Source organism: Onychomys torridus, chromosome 1, assembly GCF_903995425.1.
Source record: "Onychomys torridus chromosome 1, mOncTor1.1, whole genome shotgun sequence".
Taxonomy (NCBI): Eukaryota; Metazoa; Chordata; class Mammalia; order Rodentia; family Cricetidae; genus Onychomys; species Onychomys torridus.
This window is the reverse complement of record NC_050443.1, coordinates 142,704,581-142,731,515: the sequence shown is the minus strand read 5'-3', so window position 1 is coordinate 142,731,515 and position 26,935 is coordinate 142,704,581. Positions and strand designations below refer to the sequence as shown.

General features: G+C 45.5%; 1 protein-coding gene across 2 annotated transcripts in view; it reads left to right on the top strand.

The window, feature by feature from the left end:
* Window positions 1-26,935, top strand: part of Pip5k1b (phosphatidylinositol-4-phosphate 5-kinase type 1 beta) — a 154,943-nt gene that overhangs the window by 121,404 nt on the left and 6,604 nt on the right. For both annotated transcript variants that reach the window (XM_036208126.1, XM_036208137.1), the window contains exon 13: window positions 20,424-20,541. In XM_036208126.1, the coding sequence (XP_036064019.1) occupies window positions 20,424-20,541 (118 nt within the window). The remainder of the gene's footprint in view (window positions 1-20,423; window positions 20,542-26,935) is intronic.

Genomic DNA, 26,935 nt, shown 5'->3' with positions numbered 1-26,935 from the left:
TCTCTGTAGACCAGGCTGGTCTCAAACTTAGAGATCCCCCTGCCTCTGCCTCCAGAGTGCTGGGATTAAAGCCATGGGCCCCCAACCCCAGTGCATGCATGTAGCTTTTTAAGCTAGAATAAGCTAGAATATCCTTGAGTTTCCCTGAGACCTTGCCCTTCTAGGAATGTTTGAATCAGCGCCCCCAAGAGGAGATCGTTCAATCACAATAAACACAGAGGAGAGGAAAGGCTTCCATTTCACCTGTAATAATGTCTCTGTTCTCTCCTCATGAGCAGAGCAAAGGCCATCAAGCGTAAAGCCTTAAGGGGTCTGAACTATAAGCTGGCCCCCCCCCGTCTGGATGCACTGTGCCTCCTCTGAGGAATGTGTAGGCTGTGTCGCTTTACACAGAGGCTTGCGTTTGCTCCCTCAGTTATTAACCGGCTATGTTATGTCACCGAAGGTCACCAGGCCTGTCTCCTCATCTCCGTGAGTCTAAAGATATCCACCACAAACAGTTACTGCCATAGTGGGTGTGGTGACTCACACCTGCAACTGTAGTTACAGGGGAAACTGAGGCCAAAGGCTCCCTTGGGCTCACAATAAGCCTGAGCAGCATAGTGAGACCTTCAAGGCTAAAATGCAGGGGTGGGGGTGGGGGAGCAAGTGTGATGGTTTCCACCTGCAGTCCTGGCCCTTGAAGGGCTAAGGCAAGAGGCTCACCTGAGGCCAGGTGTTCAGGGTAAGCCCGAGTAATGCAGTGAAACCCCACTGCTAAAGGGAAAACAAAGAATCAGTGTGTGGCCTTTGGGCGGATATAAGGGGTCAAAAAGAAGGAGATCCAGGCCCGGTGGCTCACACCTCTGTGTGGGAGACTGAAGCTAAAGAATTATTATTATTGTGAGTTCGAGACCAACCTGGACTGCAGATTAAAGCCCTGACTCAAAAAGAAGAGGAAGATCAGGGAGGTGGCTCAGTTAGAAAAGTGTCCATTGCACAAATACGAGTTCCTGAGTTCAAATCCCTAGCACCACAGACAATGATGGATGTGCCAGCATGTATATGCAACCTCCGTGCTGGGGGGGTGGAGACAGGTGGCTTTCTGAGGCTTCCTTAACCTGTCAACATAGCCAGACTGATTAGCTTGAGGTTCAGTAATGGGCCCTGTCTCAAAAATAAAAACAAAAATGTGTCAAGGGAGAGGAAGACACATCTGCACCCATGCATGCATACATCCACACAAACACATGCATTTGCTGCGTGTAAGAAAAAGGAGAAAAGATGGTTACTATGGGGATGAGGTGAGAAGAACTCTATGCCACTGAACAGAATGGGACAGCCTAGACTAGACTATCCCAGCAATAGCCGGTTTTTAACCATGCTACATGCTGGGCACTATGCCCACCAGCAGGGTTAAAGAACACCTAGAACTCCTGCTACTCTCAAAGGTGGATACCCCCACATTCTTTCTACACTACCTCTGACTTCTAGCTGAGAAGCATTCTTGTCACTGCTTCCAGCTTGGCAGCCACTGTGAAATGTAATCTGAAAGTATAAGGTGAAGATGGGCAAGAGGGAACTGTTAAATACGATTTGAGTGTGCAGTGGTCCCTAGCTGCGCATGTATGTGAACCCTTGGCCACCAGCTGGTGGCGCTGTTGCGAGGTTGGAGAGTCTCGCAGGTGGGGACCATCTGGAGGAAGTAGGTTTCATTGGCTGCTCCTTGACAACCCAGCCGCCCCACTTCCTGTCCCAGCTCTGCTTCCTCATCTTAAGAGAAATAACATGCTTTGCCACAAACTCCCAGCTCCAGGCGAGGAGCCCAGCTCGCCATGCATTCTCCCAACGTGAAACCATAAGCCAAAATGAATCTTCCCTTAGCTTCTTAGCAGGTGTTTATCACGGCAATGACGACAGTAACTAATCCAGCACCCCTGGAAAGAAGCTCATCCCTGGACAGTTTGCGCCAGTTCTGCACACCCAACCCTTTCATGAACTAAAAACAGCCCTGGAAACTTGTTTCCAAACCTCTTGCGTACAAGAGGGAGAGCGATTTTTTCCCCCATAGGTGAATGATGAAACAGATTAAGTCCATTTTAAATTTTGGGTTTAACTATAAAGTGGAACCAAAAGGGGCGAGTTTCTATTCTTTGCTTTTTCTTAAAGGGCTGGAGAAATGGCGCAGCAGCTCCCAACTGCCAGTCGTTCCAGCTCCAGGGATAGACGTCCTCTTCTAGCCTGCCAGCTTACCAACACTCACATGCATGTGCATGCACTCTGACGCACACACTCAAGATTTAAATCAGTATTATTTTAAAGGTGGTTAAGTATTCAGGGAGCAAACCAAGGGCCCAGAGGGCACGGGTGCCAACTGAAGGAGCTTTCTGTGGCTGAATGGAAACAATTTAAGCCATAAAATAGCATGACATTGAGTCATGACCCCCTAAAAACTTTTTAAAGTCCCGAAGAATATGTGGATATGAATCTGCAGTTAAATAAACGAGGGAGGAGAGAGGAAGCTCCCACACAGGAATAGTGCAAGTGCATCGTACAGACAGCCTGTCTGCTGTGGTGAGGACAGACATCTTATCTTATCCTCCGACTGCCGGAGACACTCAGCAGCTCCCCACCAAATAACACAGTGTAGGAAGAAGGGAGGGGACTTTCTGGTCTTAAAACCTCATCTACACGCCCTCTGCAAAGCCATCAAGTATATAGCATCATCAGTGACAACCGGTTAACAGGATGTGGAAAGCACAGAAGTTAGCATTTGTAGTCTTCCTGTCAACAACACGTGACTGCTGTCTCCCCCAGGGGAAAACATCCGCTGCCAAACCCAAACTAGAAGACACTCCATGAGACGCCCTTTAAGAGGGTCAAGGTCATAAATCAATAAAGTTCTGACAAACATCACAGTCCACAAGAGACCCAAGAGAGACGCTGACTAAACGCTGTGTTGCATCCTGAGTGGGACAGAAGGGGGACATTAGAGAAAACTGACAAACCGTGATGTGGTGTGGAGTTTGTTTTTAAAAAGAGAGCCGACACCTTTCGTGTCAAGTGGCCTCATGAGACCCTCTACTGGCGCCGGAGCCATACTTTCCAGGAACCCTTTCTCATCTTGAGACCATTAGGCAGTCATGCTTTAAAGCTGCCTCTTGGGGGCCAATGAGATTGCTCGGTGGATAAAGGCAGTTGCCACCAAGCCTGATTTGTGTGTTCAATCCTAGGGACCTACAGAGTGGCGGGACAGAACCAGCTTTAGAGAGCAGCACATGCACGCATACACACTAAAGAAGCTATTTAGCTTTTTTAGATTGATTGTTTTTTAAAAACTGCCTCTTGAAGCCGGGTGTGGCAGAACATGCCTTTAATCTCAGTACTCAGGAGGCAGAGACAAGTGGATCTCTGTGAGTTTGAGGCCAGCCTGGTCTACAAAATGAGTTCCAGAATATCCAAGGCTATATTACACAGAGAAACTCTATCTTGAAAAACCCAAAGGGGGTGGGGTCGAAGAGTCAAGATACATCCTCCCTTCTTTAATTACTTCTTTACTTGTCTTCTATGTCAGTGACGGTGGAAAACATCTAACCCCTCCCATACATGCTCCTCTCTATGTTCAAAGTCAACCTGATCTACATATCAAGTAGTAGGCCAGCCAGAGCTCTGTAGTGGGACCCTGTCTTTAAAAACTACAAATAAAGAAATAAATGAATGAATGAATAAATAGATAGATAGATAGATAGATAGATAGATAGATAGATAGATAGATAAGATTAGGTTTTTTTTAACCTGCTATTTAAGGTTTGAAGAAATGAGAAATTGAATATACCAACGATTTACACAGGGGACACACAAGTCACCTGTTGAGTCCTGGGAGTCCTTTTGCAGATGTTGAACTGTGATTGATGAGTGGCATGGATTGTATTTTACCTGCTTTGGAATCCCAACTTCTGTAAGGTTATCTATGTTCAGCTTCATAACTCATAGCACAAACTCCCTGACTCCCAGAACTTGAGGTGAGATCAAAGGTTTGGTTTTTTGTTTTTTGTTTGTTTTATTTTGTTTTGCTTTCTATATGTGCCCAGTGTAAGAAAAAAGTCTCTACTTCTCTCTAAGTGTCCATACTGGGTACGCAGCAGCTGTGATTTCAGCAATAAAAGGTAGTTATATTCTCACGTAACTGTGACATGTGTAACGTCTGATCGTTTTTCCATGCTTTCCTAAAACATGATGTTTTAGTACATTCTGTTTACTCTTAGTGTTAAAATACATGCTGGATGGTTGGTATTGGGATCTCTTGGGGAGCAGTATGGATCTACTGTTGTATTCACCCCTGTTCCAGCTCACACTGATACTCTGTGAGACTTTAACAGTGAGATCTGCCAACCTCAGTCTCTAGCTCTCTAAAATTGTTGCCTAGTCAAAACCATGACATCCCAAGGTTCCGTGGGATGTGCTGGTGTTATCCAGCAGCCAGTCAAGCAAGAAGCCCGTCCCTGCACAACACTGTTCTTTGATGCTTCTTGTGTGAAACCATATGGTAATGCCCACTCTGGCAGGTTGTTAAAGCTGTAAATTGGATGGTGAATGTAAAATGTCAGGCTTAGAAATGGAGCAAAGGTTATCACTCTTGGGGAGCGTGATAATTGCTATTCTTTAGTCTCAGCCGCAATACACTTAGAACTGTAGGATTTTTCGAAACTTCCTTTTTATTTATTCTTTGTGTCTTTCACATCATGCATCTCGAGCCCATTCATTTCCCGGTCCCTATGTATCCGCCCCCTGACCTTGTAACCCCCTCCTCCCCCCAAAAAAATAGAATAAAATTTAAGAGAAAGAAAAAAATATCGTTGTGGAAACTGTAGTGTGACACAGTTACTCAGTTTACCCTTGTATTCATATATCTTTACTTGTAATACTTGTAAGTGTTCGTTGCAGAGTCATTGATCTGGTTCGAGGCCTCTGGTTTCTGCTACTCTATCCATGCTGGGCCCTCACTGGAACTCCTCTTGGATATCTTGTTGTTGCCCTGTGTTGTGGGGATCCTGCAGCTTTGGGTCTGCATGGCCAGTCCCTTCATGTGCTCCCACAGATCTTAGATGGGGTGGATGTTGGAGTGGGCCTACTCTTAACCTTGCTTCTGGGCCTGGATAGTTTCAAGGTTGGTCAGCCCACCAGTTCTCCCCTGTTCTCACAGGGTGAGCTCTCCAGCATTGCCTCAGCTAATTCAATGAGCAAGGGGCTGGGCCAGTTCTCCTGCTTTCATGCCCTCAGGGTCAGCTCTTCTACACCTGGACCATCGGAGCTAGCTCTATTGTGTTGCCCAGGAAAGGCGTAGGGCCTGCTCTCCTGACTGCTGCAGCTGGTGAGGGGTAGGGGCAGCTTTCACACTCTTACAACTTTAGGGCCAGCTCTCCCACCTACCTCAGATATGAGGCAGGGAGGGGTATCTCTTCCCTGCCCATGCCAACATATGGCAGATGAGGGGCAGGGCCAGATCTCTCATGCTCATGTTCTTAGGCCAGCTTACCCACGTCCCCCAGTAAACAGGGTCAGCTCTGCTGCCCAGAGGAGGTGCAGGCCCTGATTTCCCGAGTGTTGCAGCTGGTAAAGGGGAGGGTCAGCGCCCTTGCCAGCTGGAAGCCATAGGTGTAAGGAGGGAGGGCATCTTTCCCTCCATCCCCCCACCGTGCTGCAGTTGAGGGAGGCAGTACCAGTTTTACCTCTCCCACACTCTCAGGGCTGGCTCACTGGTGCCCCTGTCTAGAGGGTCAACTCTACTGTGCTGCCCAGGTGAGGCGCAGGGCCTGTCCTCCCAAGTGGGGCAGCTGGTGAGGGGTTGGATCAAGTCCCCCACCTGCTGCTGGTGGTAAGGGACAAGGGGAGGGGATCATCCTTCCCTCACCCATGCCACCATATAGCATACAAGAGGGGATTGATGCCATTCTTACACCCTCAGGGCCAGCTCACCCATGCCCCTGCGAACGGGGTCAGTCTTATTGTGCTGCCCAGGTGAGGTGTAGGACCCTCTCTCCTGGGTGCTTCAGCTGATGAGGGGCAGGACTAATTCTGTACAGCCCTATCCTCTTGGCCTTTGGTGGTATCCAGAGTCACAGACATCAACTGAGGCCTGCATCAGAGCCATGAACCCGGATATGGGCCCCAGCAGCAGCCCTGGCCCAGACATCACCTTCTCCTCTTCAAATATACCTCTATTCACAGAACATGAACCATTTGTTTCTCCCTCCCTCCCATACCACACCATACATATGCTCACCATAGTAGTACCTGTCTGCCTGGTGCTGCAAAGTGCTGGGTGGGCCCCGTGTTTTCTCCTCGGAGCCTGGGGTGGACTGTGTCCAGGACCACATATGGGCCCCCTTGTCCCATGCTTCCTCATCATAAAGAGATCATAGTAGTGCCCAACCGCTGGGCACCTCCTCACCAACCCCTAATTGGTGCAGAGGTGATGTTGGAATCCTCTCACAAGTGAGCAGATAGAAAGCCTGGGCTGCATTTGGTTGAGTTCAGCCAGCCCCAGCCACATGGCATGCGGTGGAGGAGTAGCTCAGGATTTTTTAAATTAAAAAAAAAAACCAGAAGAACGGCTGGGCAGTGGTGGCGCACGCCTGTAATCCCAGCAGTCGGGAGGCAGATGCAGGTGGATCTCTGAGTTCGAGGCAAGCCTGGTCTACAGAGCTAGTCCAGGACAGACTCCAAAGCTACAGAGAAACCCTGTCTTGAAAAACAAAAACAAAAAAATACCAGAAAAAGGGAAATGTATTTGAGAGAGAAAAGGGGTGGAGAAGGAGACAGAGAGAGAGAGAGAGAGAGAGAGAGAGAGAGAGAGAGAGAGAGAGAGAACACCAGCCTAAACATACAATCAAAATGAATGTTTTGTTTTTGTTTTTCCATTCAGGGTTTCTCTGTGTAGCCCTGGCTATCCTAGAACTCAGAGGTCCACCTGCCTCTGCCTCCTGCATGCTGGGATTAAAGGTGTGCTCTACCACCACCCGACAGAATTTTAAAACAAGCCATGTATAAGCAATTGCCGGAATGCAAACCAATGCTCAGCAGCCTAAATGTTAGCCCCGCATACCCGGCTGCCTGGCAGACCAGCATCCTCGGATCTCTGCACCCGAGCACACTCTGCCCTTTGCACCCCGCTCCCTCCCAGGAACTGCTTTATGATCTGCCGGTAGAGGCAGCCTTGTTCTCAGAAATAAGCAAGCTTCAGTTGGGCAGACTGATGATAAGTGTCTGAAAGAAGGTCAGATATCCATTTGAGAAGAAACAGAATCAATGTCTGTTCAGAGGAACCAGAGGAAGTGAAAATCTGAGTTCAAGGCCAACCTGGTCTACAGAACAAGTTCCAGGACAGCCAGGGCTACAAAACTGGGGGGAGGAGGAGGGAAACTTTGGATAAAAGAGGCATTATTTAGCTCACATAATAGAAACAGATAGAGAGGCAGAACCAAGCCAGAGTGCAGAGACCTTTCTGGTGATCTGTCCCCTGCACTGTGAGAAATGGTGCCAGCTCCCTGAAATCATTAACCAGTCACCTAAGCTGCTTGAAGGAACATGTGTTTTCCCTGGAATTTTTTTTTTTTTTTCTCTCGAACTGTGTCATGGAGAATTACAGCTAGGGTTAATTACATGTTGTCAAAGCCAGGCCCTGCGCCAAGTCTCTGGATGCTTCTTCATTATGTGCTTGTAGCAAGGCTGGCAAAGCTCTCACGATTACCACAGGTACTGGGTTGCTCCCAGCCATTGGTAGATTGTCCTACCTCAACAGCAATATTGCACCAAGGGGAGCTAATTGCGATCGCCCTTCCCTCAACAGGAGGAAGTGTTGCTAAGACAAAGTAGGTCGTTAACATAAAGACAGATGAGTTCTTGTTCATGAAAATGCTGCAGGGTTTATTTCCTCAGACATATTATATTCTGAGTGTAAAGGCACATTTTTAAATATCAAGTTTTTAGAGCTGAAAAAGTAGGTGAGCTGTAACTTTCAAAAATCAAAATATTGTCAGGGAATTGTGTTCACTGAGTCACGAGTGTAGCCCCTGTTAGTTAGCAAATCCCAGATGAGCCTATGGATTTGGGTGCACCTTGTCACAGGTCTAGAATCCCACCAGGGTCTTTGGCTCCCTGTATCCCCTGTTCCATCATTTTACCAGTAGCTGTGATTGTTCCAGTGGAAGCAGCAACTACAGCAGCCCATGGTAAAACTAGCCCCTAGTGTCTCTGCCTTTCCTGCATGGTGTGCTGACTCTTTCTCCTTCTGACTTATGAGCATCAACGGTCAAAGTTTTCAGTTTGGCAGCTGCTAGACTCTGCCATTATTTATCATTACATGACATGAACTTTCATTAAATGGGTTGTGCTTTGGGAAGTCAGTCCTCAAAAATTGATCTCTTGCTAAGTCTCTATGTGTCTAAATAGTGGAAATGTAATTGTGGGCTACTGTGCATTTCTTCCTAGCAGTCAGTGACATCACATTGAGAGATTACATTTAAAATGTTTATTCTATGGCAATTCATAAGCACCCGTAAGTCAGAGCTGGATTTATTGTTTTGTTGATTATCTGCTGGTTTCCTTTGGAACAACACTGTAACCATGGCTGTTTCACTGTCCATGCCGCACACAAATTGAGGAAATAATCTTCTAATATTGGGAAATTAATCTCCCGTGCATCAGGAAAGTCACTCATATCATTGACAAATAGGTAGAGTTCTGAAACACATTTATTTTACTTTCATCTTATTAATGTAAAGTCAAATGCCGACCAGCATCGTGTCGGGACGGTGCATTCGTCAATGGTGGGCAAGATCTGGACACAAACACAGAAGTTCTACAGCCTACAAGGCAGTCTGACAGTTAAGTGTTGATCTGGATCTTATAGTGAAGCTGTTGAGTATTTTACTATTTATAATTCACTACATGATCCTTTTTAGTAAAAGCCTCTGTACATAATAATTTCATGATAATACTAATAATAGCTAATATGTCTGGATCATGAGTAACAGACATTATAAGAGTTAACTTCACTGGATCTTTACAGATGTTCATATATTGCTGAGACCATGATGAAGCTAAACCCAGGGACTTCCAGCACTAGGTGGAGAAGAAGGCATTTGTTTACTAGATCTTTCTCATTAATGAGAAACATGGGAGATACTTGGACTTATGTAATTCATCTCAACCCTGTATAAATAAAAGGGATGTCTGAGTCTGCTTCCCATTACTTCAACAAAATAACTTATAAAAAGATGCGGCTGGAGAGATGGCTCAGTGGTTAAGAGAACTTGCTGCTCCTCCAGAAGATTCCAGTTCAGTTCCCAGAAGCCATGTTAAGTGACTCACAATCTCCTTTAACTCCCATACCAAGAAAGCCAACTCCTCTGGCCTCTGTAGGCACCTGCACTCACATGCACATACCCCCATCCGGATACAAACATCTTCATGTAATTAAAAACAATAAAAATAAATTTAAAAATAGAAAAGGTGTGTTTGGGCTCACAATTACAGAGATTCCAGCCCAAGATCCATCAATCTCATTGCTCTGGGTCTCTCTGGTGGGCCTGACGTATTGCAAAGGCAGAGAGCATATGAAGAGTTAAGGCCCTTCCAGAAAACAAAACAGAACAAACAAACAAACAAACAAACAAAAGAGATGGGTTATACTGTCCCCTTTAAGGTCATGCTCCAAAAAAACTAAGCACCTCCCATGGGTTCCACCCCTACCTCCCAGCACCATCCTGGGAACCAGCTCTGGACATGTGGGCCTTCAGGAAGCATCCATCCAAACCACAGCAGAAGGCAACTTTATCCCCACTCCATGGGGATATGGCTAGAGTACATGCTCCAAGCGATGCAGTAGCAGTCCATGCCCAACTGAATAACCCCATAGCCAGGCATCTAGAAGGCAAGGGCCAAAGCTCCTGAGAGATTTCTTAAATAGCTCATGAGACAGCCTCTCTGAGGACATGCTATGCAGGAGCCTCAGCATGAATATTTGCAGATCATTCAGACTAATTGCCAGGAAATTGTTTCATGCAAATAGGACTTAAACACATGTGAATGACAGGCAGTTATTAAGACAGCTAGCAATTAGATCAGATTCGGAGACAGAGAACTGAATGTTCCTCAGAGCAGGTAGAATACATGTGCAGAGAGGGTAATTTCAATGGCAGGTTTTATACTTTAATATTTATATTTACAAATTGCTTTGCACATTGATGCATAACGAGAAGCCAGGTGTGTGAGCCTTGTTAAATGATGGTTTCAGTGTTTAACACAACACTGTGTTGTTTATTTGCTTGCATATGGCACCTTCTGTTAGGTAGAACTTATGACATGGTAAGTGTCAGCATGTCTAACGTCACCAACACCCATGCTATTCAAAACTCATACACACTAATGAGGTCCTAGCCCACTGAGCACAATAGTAGCTAGCCCTGTGGACAGATGGAGCATCCTTCCCATTCTTGGCCCTATTCCGTAAGACGGCTCTTCCTGGGACTCCATCATTCTCGAAAGTATGCCGCGACATTTCTAGGCTGGATGTCACAGCTTTACCATTCCCTCTCACTTTAAAGCAGTGGTTCTCAACCTTCCTAATGCTGCGACCCTTTAATACAGTTCCTCATGGTGTGGTGACCCCCCCCACCATAACATTACTTTTGTTGCTTCTTCATAACTGTAACTTTGCTACTGTTATGAATTGTAGTGTAAATATCTGTGTTTTCCAGTGGTCTTAGGTGACCCCGGTGAAAGGGACTTTTGACACCACTCAAAGGGGTCTCGACCCACATGTTGAGAACTACTACTTTAAAGTAAAGACAATTCTAGATCCAGCTGCTTTAAAACCTGGTTATTAAAAATGCAGCTTCTAGGCTTGGAGAGATGGCTCAGCAGTTAAGAGCACTGGCTGCCCTTCCTCTAGGACCCAGGTTCAATTCCCAGCACCCACAGGGCAGCTCATGACTGCCTGTAACTCCAGTTCCAGGGGATCTGACACCTTCACACAGACATGCGTGAAGACAAAACATTAATGCACAGAAAATAAATTAAATAATTTTTTTAAAATGCAGCTTCCTAAGGCCTGTTGGCATTTCTAATGCACATTAAAGTTTGAGAATCTGACTTAAACAGCTGGAATGAACTGACCTGTGATTTGAACACACCTGGCTCTGATCCATAACTCACAGCTAACACTTTGATCTATAAAGAGCTACAGCCAGAGATAATTAAAGCTCGCCCATAATTCAGAAACCAGCATAAGTTCTCTGTTCCTCCCGGCACGTCCATGATGCCAGATCATCTCTGCTGTGAGGGAACCAGGCAGGCGCCTCCTTCCAGCTCTGTTCAATTTATCTGTCCCTAAACTGTTTGTGTCCCTAATGACTCAGGATACAGTGTTGACATGCACCTCCGAGACTAGCAGTTACCGTGATATTTTCTCATTATTTAAGTGAGGCCCATAATTAGTGTGGTGTTAGCCAAGCCATGTGTGAGAAGCCCTCCTGTCACTTGGAAGCTGACGGTTCAGTAAAACCCGGTCCTGTAAATGCTATTCCAGTAGCAGTGAACCGTTGTAACTGTGAAACAGGTCTGTGAGAGCCAAGCTGCCCTTCGAATCTGTTCTCATATTATCTTTTCCAGCAGCTTTTTCGACTTTATTGTTGATTAACCAAATGATGTCCCCTTTGCCAAGTTTGGACATCACTAACGTACAGTTAGAACCAGAGTAAATTCTGAAATCTAAGGTATAAGCACAAAAAAATAGAAGTTGTTAGATTTTACTGAAGGAAAGAAAGCCTTATGTTTTTAAGGACAGAAAACATAGTGTTTAACAAGGGTGGGTTTCCTGCAGGTACTTAAAAATGCCGATTTTTTTTCTGCTTATTTGGTTAGCATATAAAGTAATGGTTTCTTTGTAGTACGTTCACACCGTGCGTCACTGAACATTGTTTTCGGTCTCTTCCTCTGCCCTCCCCATCTCCTTGCCCCCCTCTTTCCACATTCCTCCCCCCCCCATCTCCCCACTTATGCTTTCTTATCACATTACAATGTGGATTTCTTAAAGGTTTTCACTCATATATGAATTCGTATCAATAAGAGGTTCTTTTCCAGTCAGGCATGGTGGCACATGGCTTTAATCCTAGCACTCAAGATGGGGGCAGGTAGATATCTGTGAGTTCAAGGCCACCAAAAGCTACATAGTGAGTTCTAAGCCAGTCAAGGCTACAAAGTGAGAACCTGTCTCGAGGAGGAGGAGGAGGAGGAGGAGGAGGAGGAGGAGGAGGAGGAGGAAGAGGAGGAGGAGGAGGAGGAAGAGGAAGATGTTCTTTTGCCACAAATGGTGCAATGAGTTACCAGAAGGGAGGGAGGGTTAGTGAATCCTTCCGTTTGCTAAGGCCAGGCTTTGCGTTAACCATTTAATCCACTGTGACTTTTGTGTGAGGCTGCCATATAAAGTACCACTGACTGAATGGTAACATGGCAGAAATGTATTGTTTTTCAGTTCTGCAGACCAAAAGTCCCCAGTCAGGGTGCTGGCAGGGTCCGTTGCTTCTGAGGACTGTGAAGAACCTTGTCCTGGCTTTCTGTGTGGCTTCTGGGAGTGTGCTGGCAATCTTTGGCATTCCTGGGGTGTAGCTCTTTGCATTTATCTTGTGTGTGTTACAAATTTTCCTTGTGTGTGTTGGTGCAGCTACTTCTATGACCTCATCTCAACAAATTAGATCTGTAACAACCCTATGTCCGAATAAGGTCTCTTTCTGGGGTACTCTGGGCTAAAACCGCAACATACAAATTTAGGGGGACCAAATCAGCGTGTAACATCATCTCTGAAGAAAGCGTGCCTGTTCGGGGTTGACAGCGGGAAGCACTGACAAGATGAGAGAGAAGCGAGCTGCAAACCGCCCCCAGGAAAGCTGCATCACTGTGGTGTGAAATGGAGAGAGAGGATAGTGCCTAGGTTGGGAACCACTTCCTGCTCACCTGTCTCGGTAGTACTTTCTTATTGGGCCCACCAGCCTGCAAATAATGACACGGAGATGTATTATTAATTATGAAAGCTTGGCCTTTAACTTAGGCTTTGTCCCTGACTAGCTCTTATAGCTCAAATTAACTTGCTTCTGTTAATCTACATTCTGCCATACGGCTTTTACCTTTCCTCAGTACGACACGTCCGACTTGCTCGAGTCTGCTGGAGAAATCCATGCACCTAGGCTCTTCATCTTCCTCTTCCTCTCTCTCCCCAGAATCCTGCCTTTCTTCTCCTGCCTGGGTATTGACTGTTCAGCTCTTTATTGCACCAATCACAGCAGCACATCTTCACACAGGGTAAACAAATATCCCACAACACAAACTTCTGTCTTTTTGTATTTGCCCAAGAAAAGGCATTCTCAATTTAGCATGTTATATTTCTAACAGGTCACTTCAATCTCACACTTTGTGAAGAAGACATTTAAGGCTAAGAATCAAAGTTATTAGGGAGCCCAAAAAAGCCTCACCAAACCCAAACTCCTTCTTTTTACAGAGGAGGCAGTCTGCGGATCTGTGAGTTCGAGGCCAGCCTGGTCTACAAGAGAAAGTTCCAGGACAGCCAGAGCTATACAAGGAAACCCTGTCTTGAAAAACTCCCCAAAAAATGACGTGTGTTGTAAATATACAACATCATGGTGTGACACGTGTATAGATTGTGGACTACTACTATGATCAAGCTAGTTTACTTACCATCACATCACATGGTTAGATTTGTGGGTAACAAAAAGACAAGTCAGTTCTCTTATCAAATCTCAAGTGTACAGTGCAATATAGTAACTGTGGCCTCTGAGCTGTGAACTGGGTATCTAAAACTGGCTCACTTGGCATGGCCAAACCTTGGTACCATCTGACCAGCATCATTCCCCCATTTCCTCCCTTAAAATTCTGCACCTATGTGAACTCATTCTATATTTGTTCTTCTGTGTCTGGCTTATTTCACTGTGTACAATATCCAGTAAGTCTATTTGTGTCAATGTAAATGACTTCTATCTTTTTCAAGACTATATAATGTTCCATTGTATGTATGTATGTATGTATGTATGTATACATACATGTATATATATATATATATATATATATGAGAGAGAGAGAGAGAGAGAATCTATCGATGACATTTAAAACGTTCTCCCAACTTTTTTTGAATGTTTGCTCTGTTGGCGACGTAGCCATGTCTGAACTATTTACCAACTTACCTTTTGCTTTTAATATAGTACCTGGTATGAAGTAGGCTATCAATATATGTTTGAATGGTGTATCATTTTGTAAATAGAAAAGTAGAACCAGGTTTTTTTTAATGCTGATAGTTTGTTATTAAAATATAATTTGGGGAGGGGTTGGTTGCTGGAATTGCAGATGTGAGCCAATTGAAGTATAATTTACATTATGAAATGCTGAGATCTTGCAAATCACTCAATGAACTGTGACAATCATGTTCATGTTCACAGGTAGCCATCAAAAACCACGGTGGGGAGTTTTTTCCCTTCTCCTCAGGAAGTTCCCTTCCACCTCTCCCTCCAAGGTCACAAAACTAGCATTCAGTCTGTCTGTCTGTCTGCTCTGGGGTAGTTGGTCGTTTTCACTTGCACATCTCTTCTGTGATCTATGTCATGAGATAAGGCTGTCAGGGGCAGCTTCTTTAGTTTATGCTCTTGTTTTAACATCTGCATACCCATCTTGAGGTGGGTAGATAGGCCAGTGGTAGAATGCCTATCTTGCCTGCCTGAAACCCTGGATTCAATTCCTGATATCTTCAAAAACAGAAAATAGTTATCCCTGCTCCTTTTAACAAAGCCGAATAATAAAGTTGTCTCTCAGGACGATTTGCCGCTTCTCTGTTTTGCTCTTGCTCTTCCTTAATAACTGAACCATTATTGCTGGCACTCAGACTCTCTTAGAAAGGGGGGACTGATTCTCACGGAGGCTGGATGGATCGAGACTGAATATATTTATTGTTGCTCCAGAGTCAGGCCTGGGTTTAATTCCAGATGACCCGTGTTTAAACAAGGTAGACTTACAGCTGAAAAGTACAAAACACATATAGCAAGAGGCTCGGCCTTAACAGGGTCATCTTATGTATAACATGATCATAACCGTGTAAATAACTAACTACCTGCTTTAAATGGGCATGTGCGTACACGTGTGTCCTGGCTGGGCTGGGCTGGGCTGGGAGAAAGACAAATGAGAGAGAGAGAGGGTGAGGTTCCCTGCAGGTTCCTCCCTCCAGCTACCCTCCACACTCTGTGCTGGCTCCTCTCAGAGGGCCACAGGCCCTCAGTAGCTTCTGAGGCTTGCTCTCTGAGCAGCAGGCTCTTCCGGTTTCATTGTCTGTCTGTCTGTCTGTCAGTTCCATGCTCCAGCTTTGTGCTGTGTCTACAGCAGGCTTCATGCCCATCAACAGGGAGGTTAAGCCAAGCTCTACAGCCACAGACAGCTATCAATCAGTACTTGAAATTGCCCGCTGCTCTGCACTCTGGCTGGAAACAGGCAGTCTCCAGGCCTAAAAATAGCAGAGGTGGAGCTGAGGAAGGACAGCAGCCACACTCCTGATGACAGAGCAGAAAAGACAGGAACTCTGAGAAGCCCTGCTCCCAGAAGCAGTAGTGGCTAGGAGTGTGGACAGCTGGCAGCGTGTATGCTGCAGCCGTGGTCAAAGCCGGCCACGTTTCTGGGTCTTTTGGGTAACCCTGTGGACATTCCTCCTCACTCAGCCAAATAGCTCGGCACGCAGGGATTCTGTCATGGAGGGACGTGAGCCCGCGGCACAGTGACATCTCCCAGGCTGTAAATGGGAAGTCTGGTACCAGTTCCTGAGAAAAGCAACAGCCTCTCCCTCTCCTCCATCCGAGTAGAGCTGGAGGTGGCATGTTGACCTTTGCTTCCCACCTGGGCATTGTGGGAACAAAAGCAGCGTGCCGCTTCAAGACCAAATGAGGTTTGGCAGCCACCAAGTAAGTCCCAGCATAGGTGTATTTGTGGTTTTCCCCTGCAAGGAGAGCTCTCGACCCACAGTGTTATTGGTTACTGTTCCAGTAGCAATACCTAAACAGGAATCCATCCATGCAAAGAGACCTCATCAGAGGAGGCACAGCCCCTGAGAGGGAAGGATGGCGCTGCTCTCATCTGTTCATAATAAAAAGCCCTCCCTCAGGTTGCCCTTTCTCTCGGCTGCATAGTGGGGCTTGGGTCCCTCGGTGAAGCTGTGAGGTGGGCTGGCCGGGTTCCGGAGCCGGGGTTCTGTGCCCAGGTGATGACTTGCCCTGCATCGTGGCAGGTCATCACAGAAGCAGGGCTTTGGCTCAGCCTCTGCCCTTCCTTTAGACACCCTTGGTTTGGTTTGGTTTGTTTTTTCCCCTAGTGCAGTCAGCTTTAAAAGACAAAAACTTTCTAACGTGGAGCAGCCTAAAATGTGGCATGAATTTAAGCAAAAGTGAGAATGGAGCCAGAGGCGCCACTGAGCCATGTAACCTTGATGCCAGGAACATTTTTCTTGGCATGGCCCAGCAATCATGACATTGAGCCCAGAGACAAAAATATAATGCTAACTCACCATTGGCCCAGCATAGCCTCGATACTATAAACTCTGTGTGTTGATTTTCTAATTTTGGAGGCAACTCATGAAGGAACCAAGAAAATTCTATTTATCATTGTAAGATAAAATATAAGCATTAGTAGCCATTATGAAATGGATGCAAATTTGTGTGTGTGTGTGTGTGTGTGTGTGTGTGTGTGTGTGTGTGAGAGAGAGAGAGAGAGAGAGAGAGAGAGAGAGAGAGAGAGAAAGAAGGCAGAGATGAAGATGCTAACAGATTATGATGTGTGGATGATGGAATTAAAACAGCAAATATAATTTAGTTACAAAATAAAATATACATAGCAAGTGTTGGAAGGAAACAGCGTTGGAGAGTATGCGTCCTCCCTAGAGAATCAATGGATGCCTTGGTTGGGTGCCTTGTATTCCAAGGTTCATCCAAGGAAAGACCGGAAAGATTGCTCAGGTTAAGAGCACGTGTTGCTCTTACAGATTCCCAGCACCCATGTGGCTGATCACAGCCATCTGTAACTCCAGTTCTAGGGAATCTGATGCCCTCTTTTGGCCTCTGAGGACACCAGGCATGGATGAACTTGTAAACAAAGCACATACACATGAAATAAGAAAAGAAAGCTAGAAAGTCTCACCAGGAAAGCTAAAAAGAGAACGCTGACGAGAACTGGTTGGAAGAGGCGGGATTCAGGCTAGAGCTGTGCTTTCACACCCTAACTCACCTGCGCCGTGTGATATGTTATGCTAGTTCTTTCTTAATCGAGGCAGTGAAAAAGATGGCTTCTGAAAGACAAAAACTGTGGCTGGGTCCATCTGTTCCCTGAACACGTGTGCCTGTGAGAGTGAGCTGTAAAAACACTCATTAGGTCAGCAAACAGAAATCAGTGTTCCAGACTTTAATTAGCGATGACAGTTTCAACGGTCCAGCCCCGCTAATGCTCTCTGTGAAGCCAAACTGATGTCACTTGGCAGACGGTAGCCCTCATGGCATCAAAGCACCATGAATGTCCTCCGCCAAAAGGATCGTGGTGAGATGAGTTCCCTGCAGCACACTCATCTGTGAGAAGCTTACCACCTATCCGGAGCAGAGTGGCAGGGGGTACCGGGACCCCCTAGGCTTCTACGAGACAAAAGCAGAACCAAACAGATGCAGCTTCCTGAGCAGCTCATTGTGCATTAGAGGTACCGGCCCTCGGAAGGTCTAGATGGAGGGAGCGATGGCAGAACTCGATGGTACAGAACCCAGGCAGGTTGCCAAGCTCTTAAACCCAGTCACGTAGCATCCCTTCTAAAATAGATCTTCCCCAGTTGTTAGTCCAAGAAATGGTGGACGCTCTGACCCTGCCACTAGGTTCTGAAAGCCTTTTCCCAAGAGAGGCACCCTCACTTATTAGTGACTCCTAAAACAGAACCTAGGAAATCCACAGGCGGAGAAGCAATAAACTGGTTATGAATAGATGGGTGCCTGGGAAATCAAGAGTGCAGTTAAAAAAACAAAACAAAAAATAAACAGGGCAATTCCCAGTGGGCATTCACTTACTCACAGCATTTGAGTGAAATCCTTTGGGGGACGTATCCTTTTTCTGTGTGGGGCATCTTTAAGGGATAAGACAATTTGCTATAGGCTGAAGATACATTGACTTAGGTTGGGGTTCATTCTTACATTATCTCGATGCTTTTTTTATCATTTTTTATTAAGAAAAATTTTTTATTTATTTTACGTACCAATTCCCTCCTCCCGCCCCTTCAACACCTCCCGCCCAGCCACCCCCCCATTCCCTCCTACAAGAAGGTAAGGCCTCCCATGGGGAGGTACATTAGAGGCGGGTCCAAGCCCCTCCCCCTGCCTCAAGGCTGTGCGAGGTGTCCCTTCATAGGCAGTGGGCTCCAAAAATCCTGCTTATTCTTTTTGCTTCATAATTACATTCTAGTATTTTTAAGCAGCAGTTAACAAACACTTAGATATTCATACAGGTTACCCAGGAAGCCCACAAATGGAATTCCTTCCACATGTATGGCCAGACACAGTCCCAAGACCAACATCATCCTCCTGCCTTATTGTCTTCCAATGTTCTATCCTTGAAAACCAGGGGAAACTCCTGCTGGGTGAAAGCATCACTTTTATTTCAGATGCAGAGGGATAATTGTACATCCCTGGCTAATACCCAATTTAAATACTGTCAAAACAGACCAGCTCAGTCAAGCATAGTGGCACATGTCTTTAATCCCAGCACTCAGGAGGCATAGGCAAGCAGATCTCTATGAGTTTGAGGCCAGCCTGGTCTACATAGTGAGTTCCAGGACAGTTGGGCTACATAGAGAGACACTGTCTCCAAAATGAAGAAAAAAAAAAAAGAAGAAGAAGAAGGCAGCTCCTTCATCAATGATCCCTGGTTATAATACCAAGACAAAACAATGTCAGCTATCTGTGTTGTTGGGGCTTTTATTGTTTCCCTGGTGATCCTCACAGGTGTAGCTAGAGTTTTTCTGGTCCTACCTGGCCCACAGTCAGGACAAATCTCTCTCACCCACCAGTCCCACAGCTGCTCAGACCCAACCAAGTAAACACACAGAGACTTATATTGCTTACAAACTGTATGGCCATGGCAGGCTTCTTGTTATCTAGTTCTTTTATCTTAAATTAACCCATTTCTATTAGTCTATAAGTTGCCATGTGGCTCGTGGCTTATCGGTACCTTACATCTTGCTTTTCATAGCGGCTGGCAGCATCTCTCTGCCTCAGCCTTCCACTTCCCAGCATTCTCCTCTCTCCTTGTCCTGCCTATACTTCCTGCCTGGCTACTGACTAATCAGTGTTTTATTTATTAACCAATCAGAGCAACACATTTAACATACAGAACATTCCACAGCACATAGGGGATGCTCACAGAGTACATAGTAGCCCTTGGTGTTTAGTCCAGGTGTGGTGCTGGGACCAGGCCAGCTTGAGCACCACCTAGGGCTTGGTCAGAAATGTAATTCATGGACTCTACACAAGACCCTCTGATTCAAAAGTACCAATGGAAGGGTCCTAGAAGCTGCATTGTGAGCAGCCCTCCAGAGACTTTGATACACACTGAAATCTAAGAACCACTGAAGGATTGGACTTTTCCCAAAACAGGAAGAAAAGAAAGAGGAGGAGAAAAAAAGAATGCATGAGGGGGGAAGGAGGGAAGCAGAAGGGCTTCTTGTAAACCAGCAATGTGTAGATCCATTCTGTAAACCAGCAATGTATGGATCCATTTTTCTTAAGATTTATTTATTTATTTACTATGTATACAGCATGTATGTCTGCAGGCCAGAATTGGGCACCAGATCTCATTACAGATGGTTGTAAGCTACCATGTGGTTGCTGGGAATTGAATTCAGGACCTCTGGAAGAGCAGTCAGTGCTCTTAACCTCTGAGCCATCTCTCCAGCCCCATGGATCCATTTTGTAAACTAGCAATGTATGGATAAATGAGAGGAGCACAGAAGTCAGAAATGAAAACCAACCACTCAAAATTAGTGATGGCTAGCTTCACAGAACTCTTGATCACAAAATGGAACCCACAAATCACCTCCTGAAACACTGAATTATCACATGTAAGCAAGGAAGAGAAAAGAAGATATTAATAAAATTTTATTTAAAGTAAAAAAAAATACTTATTACTAAAATAAATTTTCTTAAATTTAAACCTAAATGGCCACATTTTCAGGTGACTCACCAAAAAAAAAAAAAAAAAAAAAATTAATCCAAAATTCACTGCCACAACGTTTTGAGCCATAGCTTGGGATGCATCCTTGGTTGTGTTCTGCAGGCTACCAACTCATTATTCATCTTTGTTTTTTGTTTTTCCAGCAAAGGGTTACCTTCCAGCTCAACCTTCACCTTGGAAGAAGGGACCATCTACCTGACTGCTGAGCCAAACACCCTGGAAATGCAAGATGACAATGCCTCTGTGCTGGATGTCTATTTAGTGAGTGACTTTCTTCTGTTCTTCTCACATCCCCCCTTGACTACACAAGACTAAGTTGTGTAAAGCCAGGCATGCTTGCAGATTTTAGAAAAATGATTGCCTCCTGTCACTTCTACAGACAAGTCTTCCCAAGTTGTGATTCCCCCATAGTTTGTTAGAACATTGGCAAGAACTGGTAGATTAATTGTTATTTTAACTTCGGCACAGTGGCTACAATGCCCTAACCTACTGCTATTTCAGCCAGCAATTGCAACTCCACAGTTACCAGCCTGCTTCTCTAGCAACAGCCTGGCTGCTCAGGCCACAGCCTCGTGGGAATCCTGTTCCTGTGGGCACAGGCTTTGTTGCTGCCATTAAAGGTAGCTTTAGCTAAATCTCCACCATTCTATGTATAAATAAGACCTGAGATTCAAAGGCTGGAGTGAAAACCTGCTAGCTCAGAGAGGCTGAGTAGCAAAAAGCTAGCCTTCTCTCCTTGTTGGTGTCTACAAAAGACCCATGCTTCCACTCTGCCAAACAACAAAAACCTACACCATTCCAAATCTCACTCAACTACTTCCTATGTCTCTCTGTCTCTCCCAGATGCCCTCTGATGCTCTATATTAGTTTCTGTCAATTAATTGCTGACTCAACCTCCTGAGCCAAAGTTAATTTTATTTAATCGATGCAAATGCAAACTCAGGGTTCACAGTGTGGTAGACTATCCCCCAACAGTCAATACTCAGCAGATATAACCAGAGAACAGATCTCGTGAAGTGATGCCTTGATTTCATTCCAACATGGTAAGCTTGGCCTTTGGCTCAAGTGGTGCCCTCATGTTTGAATCTTCTTTGTTTTGGCATTGCCTCTATGATAAAGCAGTAGGCTGGATGGCACAGAAACAGGACCTGGGAAGAACTCAAATTCAGAACTGAAGAGTTGTCTAACTGACATCATTCAGAATTGTCACCAACTGGCTGTGTGAGTTTTTTGACTATGCATCCTTATCTGACAGAGAACAGAAATAATGCCTGCCCTGACTATCTCACAAGGCTGCCTTGAAAAAACACAAGTGGTGGGCATCCTACATTAGTGCTTGTCAGACTGTCTGTTCCACCTTTGTTGACTGTTAGATGGTGCAAGAAAAATACCTTGGCAGGCTGGAAGCAGTGTTTGCCCTGCAAATTTCATCTCACCCACATCCTCCACATTCTGTACACATGCAGCAGGGAGGGTGTTGAGTGGAATGGCAGATGTCATTTGGAATGTTGTGTTTTTAAGTTTAAATCAAAAGGCCCTGCATCCTCTAGCCTGGCCTCCTCTGCTCACATGGCCCCTCCTCCCACGACTTTTGTATTCCAGCCACATACCTCCTTGGCATCCTTCCCACAAACCAAGTACTGTCTCCTGGTCTTTGCTTTGCTATTCCTATCTGTGTATCTTTCTCAGGGCTGAAGCATGCTTGTCTCCTTGCTTTCTTTCTTCCTAACTCAGCTCAGATGTCTTTCTATCTCAACCAACTCGAAAATAGCAGCCTCAGCAACAGCAGCCATTGTGAAGGGTGGTCTTTATAGCCCCTAAATATTATTATTCCTTTTTTTTTTCTTTTTGAGACAGGGTCTCTCTATGCAGCCCTGACTGTCCTGGAGTTTATTCACTATGTAGACCATGCTGGCCTCATGCACAGATATCTGTCTGCCTCTGCCTTCCAAGTGCTGGAATTAAAGGCATGTGCTGCCACAACCAGCTTTTTTTCTAGTTATTCTTTAATGCTCTAGTACAGCAGTCCTCATATTTGTTGCTCTCAGGACCCCAATACATCCCTGAAAATCACTGAGGACCCCAAGTACCACTGAAGGGCCCAAGTTATGTCTTCAAATTTAAATAGATGTTTAAATATTCATTGACTTAAGATGATGAAGATCATGATAGCTAAGTAATACTTGTATGAATATAACATGTGACTTCATCTTACAAAATACAAATAAACAGTGAAAATAATAGCATCATTTTACTTCCTGCAAATCCCTAGCGTCTCTGGCTTACTAGAAGCTAGAGTGGAGGCCCCTGTCCTATCTAGTTCCATAGCAACTTTTTTGTTTGGTATTGTTGTTATTGTTTCTTCAGATAAGTCTCCGTCTATAGCTCAGGCTAGCCTCAAACATATACTCCTCCTCCCTCCCTCCTCCCCCCACTCCCAGGTCCTAGGATTACAAAAGTTGCACCTCTACTCTGGGATTATTTCTGTATGAGCCTGTCACCTGGCTCATAGTTTCCCTTCTGGAAGGAATTCTACTGTGGATGTAGAAAAGGATAAGATGGGAAAGCAAACAGCATGTGAGCGCTGGTAGGAAATCATTTGACCTTTATCCAGGTTTTCTAGGTTTTGAAGATAGCCCCTTCACCTGGTGCAAAACCAGATGAGTTGTAAATGAAAGAGAGCTGAGCACCCGGAGTCAGTGCCTGCCTCTGTTTCTCAGGGATCACTGACCTCGGGTTGATCGCCCTCTTTGGACTTCAGTTTTCTCATCTATCATGCTGGAGATATTTTTATTATTATTATTTTGAATGCCATCCTACACATGAAAAGAATCAGCTCACTGCCTGTCCTTCGGCGTTTTCATTTGCCTCTACATTATGGAAGAGTGATAAGAAAGAAAAGCCAGTCTGGCTTGGGCAAGTTCTCTCTCCTTTCTTTTTGACCTAATTCAAAAGCTCTGGATCCCAGCCATATTTATCACAGCCATCTTTAATTGAATGTCCCTTGAGGCTTCTGTGATGACATTCTGTTTGGTGTTGTGGCCCAATGAAATCTGACGTCTTGTGTGAGGTTTTCCCCTTGAAGATGCAATGATTCTTTATTAGTAGTGATATCTTAATCCACTCTGTGTTTAACTGATCCACTAAGGATTTATATTCATGTGAAACGTGCAGATTTAAACCACATTGATTTGTACACATCAGATAACATGAAATTTCCTTTTAGGGATCCACCCAAACCTGTGCCTGTGGGCTAAGGCAGCCTTGTGACTGTTCTCTGTAATTTGAGTGGAAATTTAAAAGGATGGTTGACCTTTGAAGAGAGCTAACAGTTTCGTCATCCATATTGAGGTGTTTAATTCAAGTCCCACCCCAGCTTCCTCCCACACTGCTTTCCAGAGGCCCTTCACCTTCTCCAGGTCCGCCCCCGCCCCTTAAAGCTTTCTGGTTCATTTGCAAATATTCAAATCAAGGGAGATGGCTTTTTAAGATGCCTTTATCCGGTGACCAAGGATGTTTCCTATTGAATGCTGAGCTGATGAGACGCAGATTAGGGTATTGAAAAGAATACAACAGGCCTGAGTAGGCTGCATTGATGGAAAATGGTCACTTTTTGGTCCCAGTAGTGTAAGGCACCAATGCTATTGCTCAGATCCTTCGGTGGCCCTTCTCTGCCTGATGCAGAATGCAATTTGATGTTGCCGGAAAGAGGAACAACAAAAAGCCATTCCCACTGGAAAATGGAGTGGGAGAGAGAGTGCCCTTTTGTGGCTCCCTGGAAATGGGCTGGGAGTGAGAGATGAAGGCACCGCATTTTTAATGCCAGAAGTCTGAAGGATGGTGCCACCCAGCAGCCCCTTCTCCTCTTCTGTTACTCTCTGAGTTATACCCTATTGCCCTGACACTTTCCACGTTAGCATCCTCTCAATAACACACAGCCTTTCTCTGTGCAAGTGCTTCTGCAAAATGGCTGTTTGGAGTGCAAAAAGGAGCTGGGTGTAAGGAAAAGAAACGGTTAAGCCATTTTTTTAGCCATGCCAGTATTGGAGGTTAGCACAGTGACAGGCAGCCCTTGGGCAGCTTGATTATTCGGTGTTTGGGGTGGTTAATGGTACTCTTTGATCATGGGAAGAAGGGGGCAAAGAAAGTGAGAATGATTGAATTAACAGCTGCCACACCAGCATGGATGAGGAAAGCCTGAGAGACAAACACTCAACAAATTAGGTCACAGGGGTCTTAGAAAATTCACAGGAGGTTTTGGCAAAAGAAACTGCGTCTCTGAATTTGTCTCTGAATTTGAATCCTTCGGCTTGGAGATGAATGACCCTGCACAGCTACACAGCAGTGGTTGGGTCTCTTTAATCATTCCTTGCTTAAGCCAGTATGGGCTGCCCCAGGGGGTGTTGATTGGAAACAGTGACATTTCCACTGCCTCTCCAGATGGAGCTGGATTCCCAGCAACCCGAGGTACTGCTCAGTGCCCAGTGGGGTTTTGTGAGAGCAGGAAATGGAGAAAAGGCACAGAGCTCCTCAGGTTTGGAAGCTCTGAACTGAAACACTTTTCCCATTTGTCACATGCTTGCACTGTGGGGAACTGCGATTTCAGAAAGAGTAAAATAGGGCCCTTAACCCAAAGTGCTTGGCTCCTCAGTTATTTGACTAAATAATTTTTTAAGATATATGAAAGAGCTGGAGGGGGGCGCGCATATGGTGGTACACACCTTTGATTCCAGTGCTCCTAAGGCAGAGGTGGGCAAGATTTCTGTGAGTTCAAGACCAGCCTGGTCTACATAGCAATTTCCAGATAGCATTTAACTGCTGTGCAAAATTAGAATTGGAGCTGGAGTTACAGAGGAACACTGGTTTTCCAGTTCAGTTAGGCTAAGTTTCAGTGCCAGTTTGCAGGGCTGTGGCAAGGAGATCGCTTTAAAACAGCCTGGCTGCATTGGCCTTGACTCTCACCTTCTTTGAAATTAGCTCTGCTCCCCAGTTCACCCCAGGCCATCCATGGGTGGCCCCGCAATTTTCCTTTCTTTGCCTCTCTCTTTGACCCTGTCCCTCTGGCCCCTACTGCTTCTCTTTCTGGGTCTCTCCCTGTCCTCTTCTCAGCCATAGGAAGCCAGTGTTTACTTGGCTCCCAAGATTCTCCAACTCTTGAGAATGAAATGTCTGAGAGGAAGCCGCTGCTACGTGTATGAACTTGATGTCTTCCAGGCTCAGAACCTGTCGGGATCAAACGTCAGAATTAGGCCAAGCTAGAATGTGTGAGCATTTCATGTCATACCATTGAGCCTGGTGAACTCAACGTCACTCATGTGGACTTCTTCCCTGGTCTCTGAGGTGTAAGAGGAGGATGCTTAAGGATCATCCCTATAATAAAAAATAGGGGCTGGAGAGAAGGCTCAGCACTTAAGTGTAGCTGGAAGTTTTCCTGTGTCCTGCCTGGTCCTGCAGCCGCTCAAACCCAAGTAGACACACAGAGGTTTATATCAATTACCAATTGTGTGACCATAGCCTATGGCTCAATTTTCTTGCTAGCTAACTCTTAGAACCAAACTCAGCCCATTTTTATTCATATATATGTCGCCATGTGTTCTGTGGCTTTACCTGTGTGCCATTACATGCTGCTCCTTGGATGGCAGGATAGAGTCCTCAGCCTCTGCCTTTCTTCTTCCTGTCTCTCTCCTGAATTTCCTTCTTGCCTTTAAGCTGCCTTGCAATAGGCCAAACAGCTTTATTTATCAACCAGTCAGAGCAACAGATATTCACAGCATACAGAGAGATATCCCACAGCACTTAAGAGCACTGGCTGCTCTTCTAAATGACCGAGGTTCAATTCCCAGCACCCACATGACTGTCTATAACTGCAGTTCTAGGGGATCCGGTGCCCTCTTCTGGCACCAGACATGCATGTCATACCGAGATATACATGCAGGCGAATACATATACATATAAAATATATTTTAAAAATATAAACAAAGCTGACTACATGTGGTAATGGGAAACGTCCAGAGGGGGAGCCTGAGGGCCTGGCTTTCCCTCATTATATGTGCATATGTTAGTCTCCTGCTGTAAGGAATTACCACAAACTGGGTGGCTTAAGCAACACAAATGTGTCATCTCCTAGAGGTCAGGGGTCTGAAAATTTCCCACAGTGCCTTGCTCCCGATGAAGGTACTGAGGACAGATGCCTACTTGCTACCTCTGCTAGCTTTCACGTGTTTCCTGGCATTTTTTTTTTTTTTTTCTGATTTTTCAAGACAGGGTTTCTTTGTGTAGCCCTGGCTGTCCTGGAACTCGAGCTGTAGACCAGGCTGGCCTCAAACTCAGAGATCTGCCTGCCTCTGCCTCCCGAATGCTGGGATTAAAGATGTGCACCATCACCATCCAGCATGTTTCCTGGCATTCTTAAACCTGCACAGTGCCCTCCTCCTCAGCTCCAGGGTCACCCAGGCTTCCTTGTAACCCTGTGTGTCTTCTCTCTCTTAGTCATTGGACTAAGGTCTACGCTAATCCAGTGTGACCTTAACTACTTACATATGGGAAGACCCCGGGGTAAGGTCAGTTTCTAAGGTCACTAGTAGACAGGAAATTTCAGGGCCCTCCATTCAGCCCACTACATAGACTGACATACAGACCCTCCCCTATCTCCTCT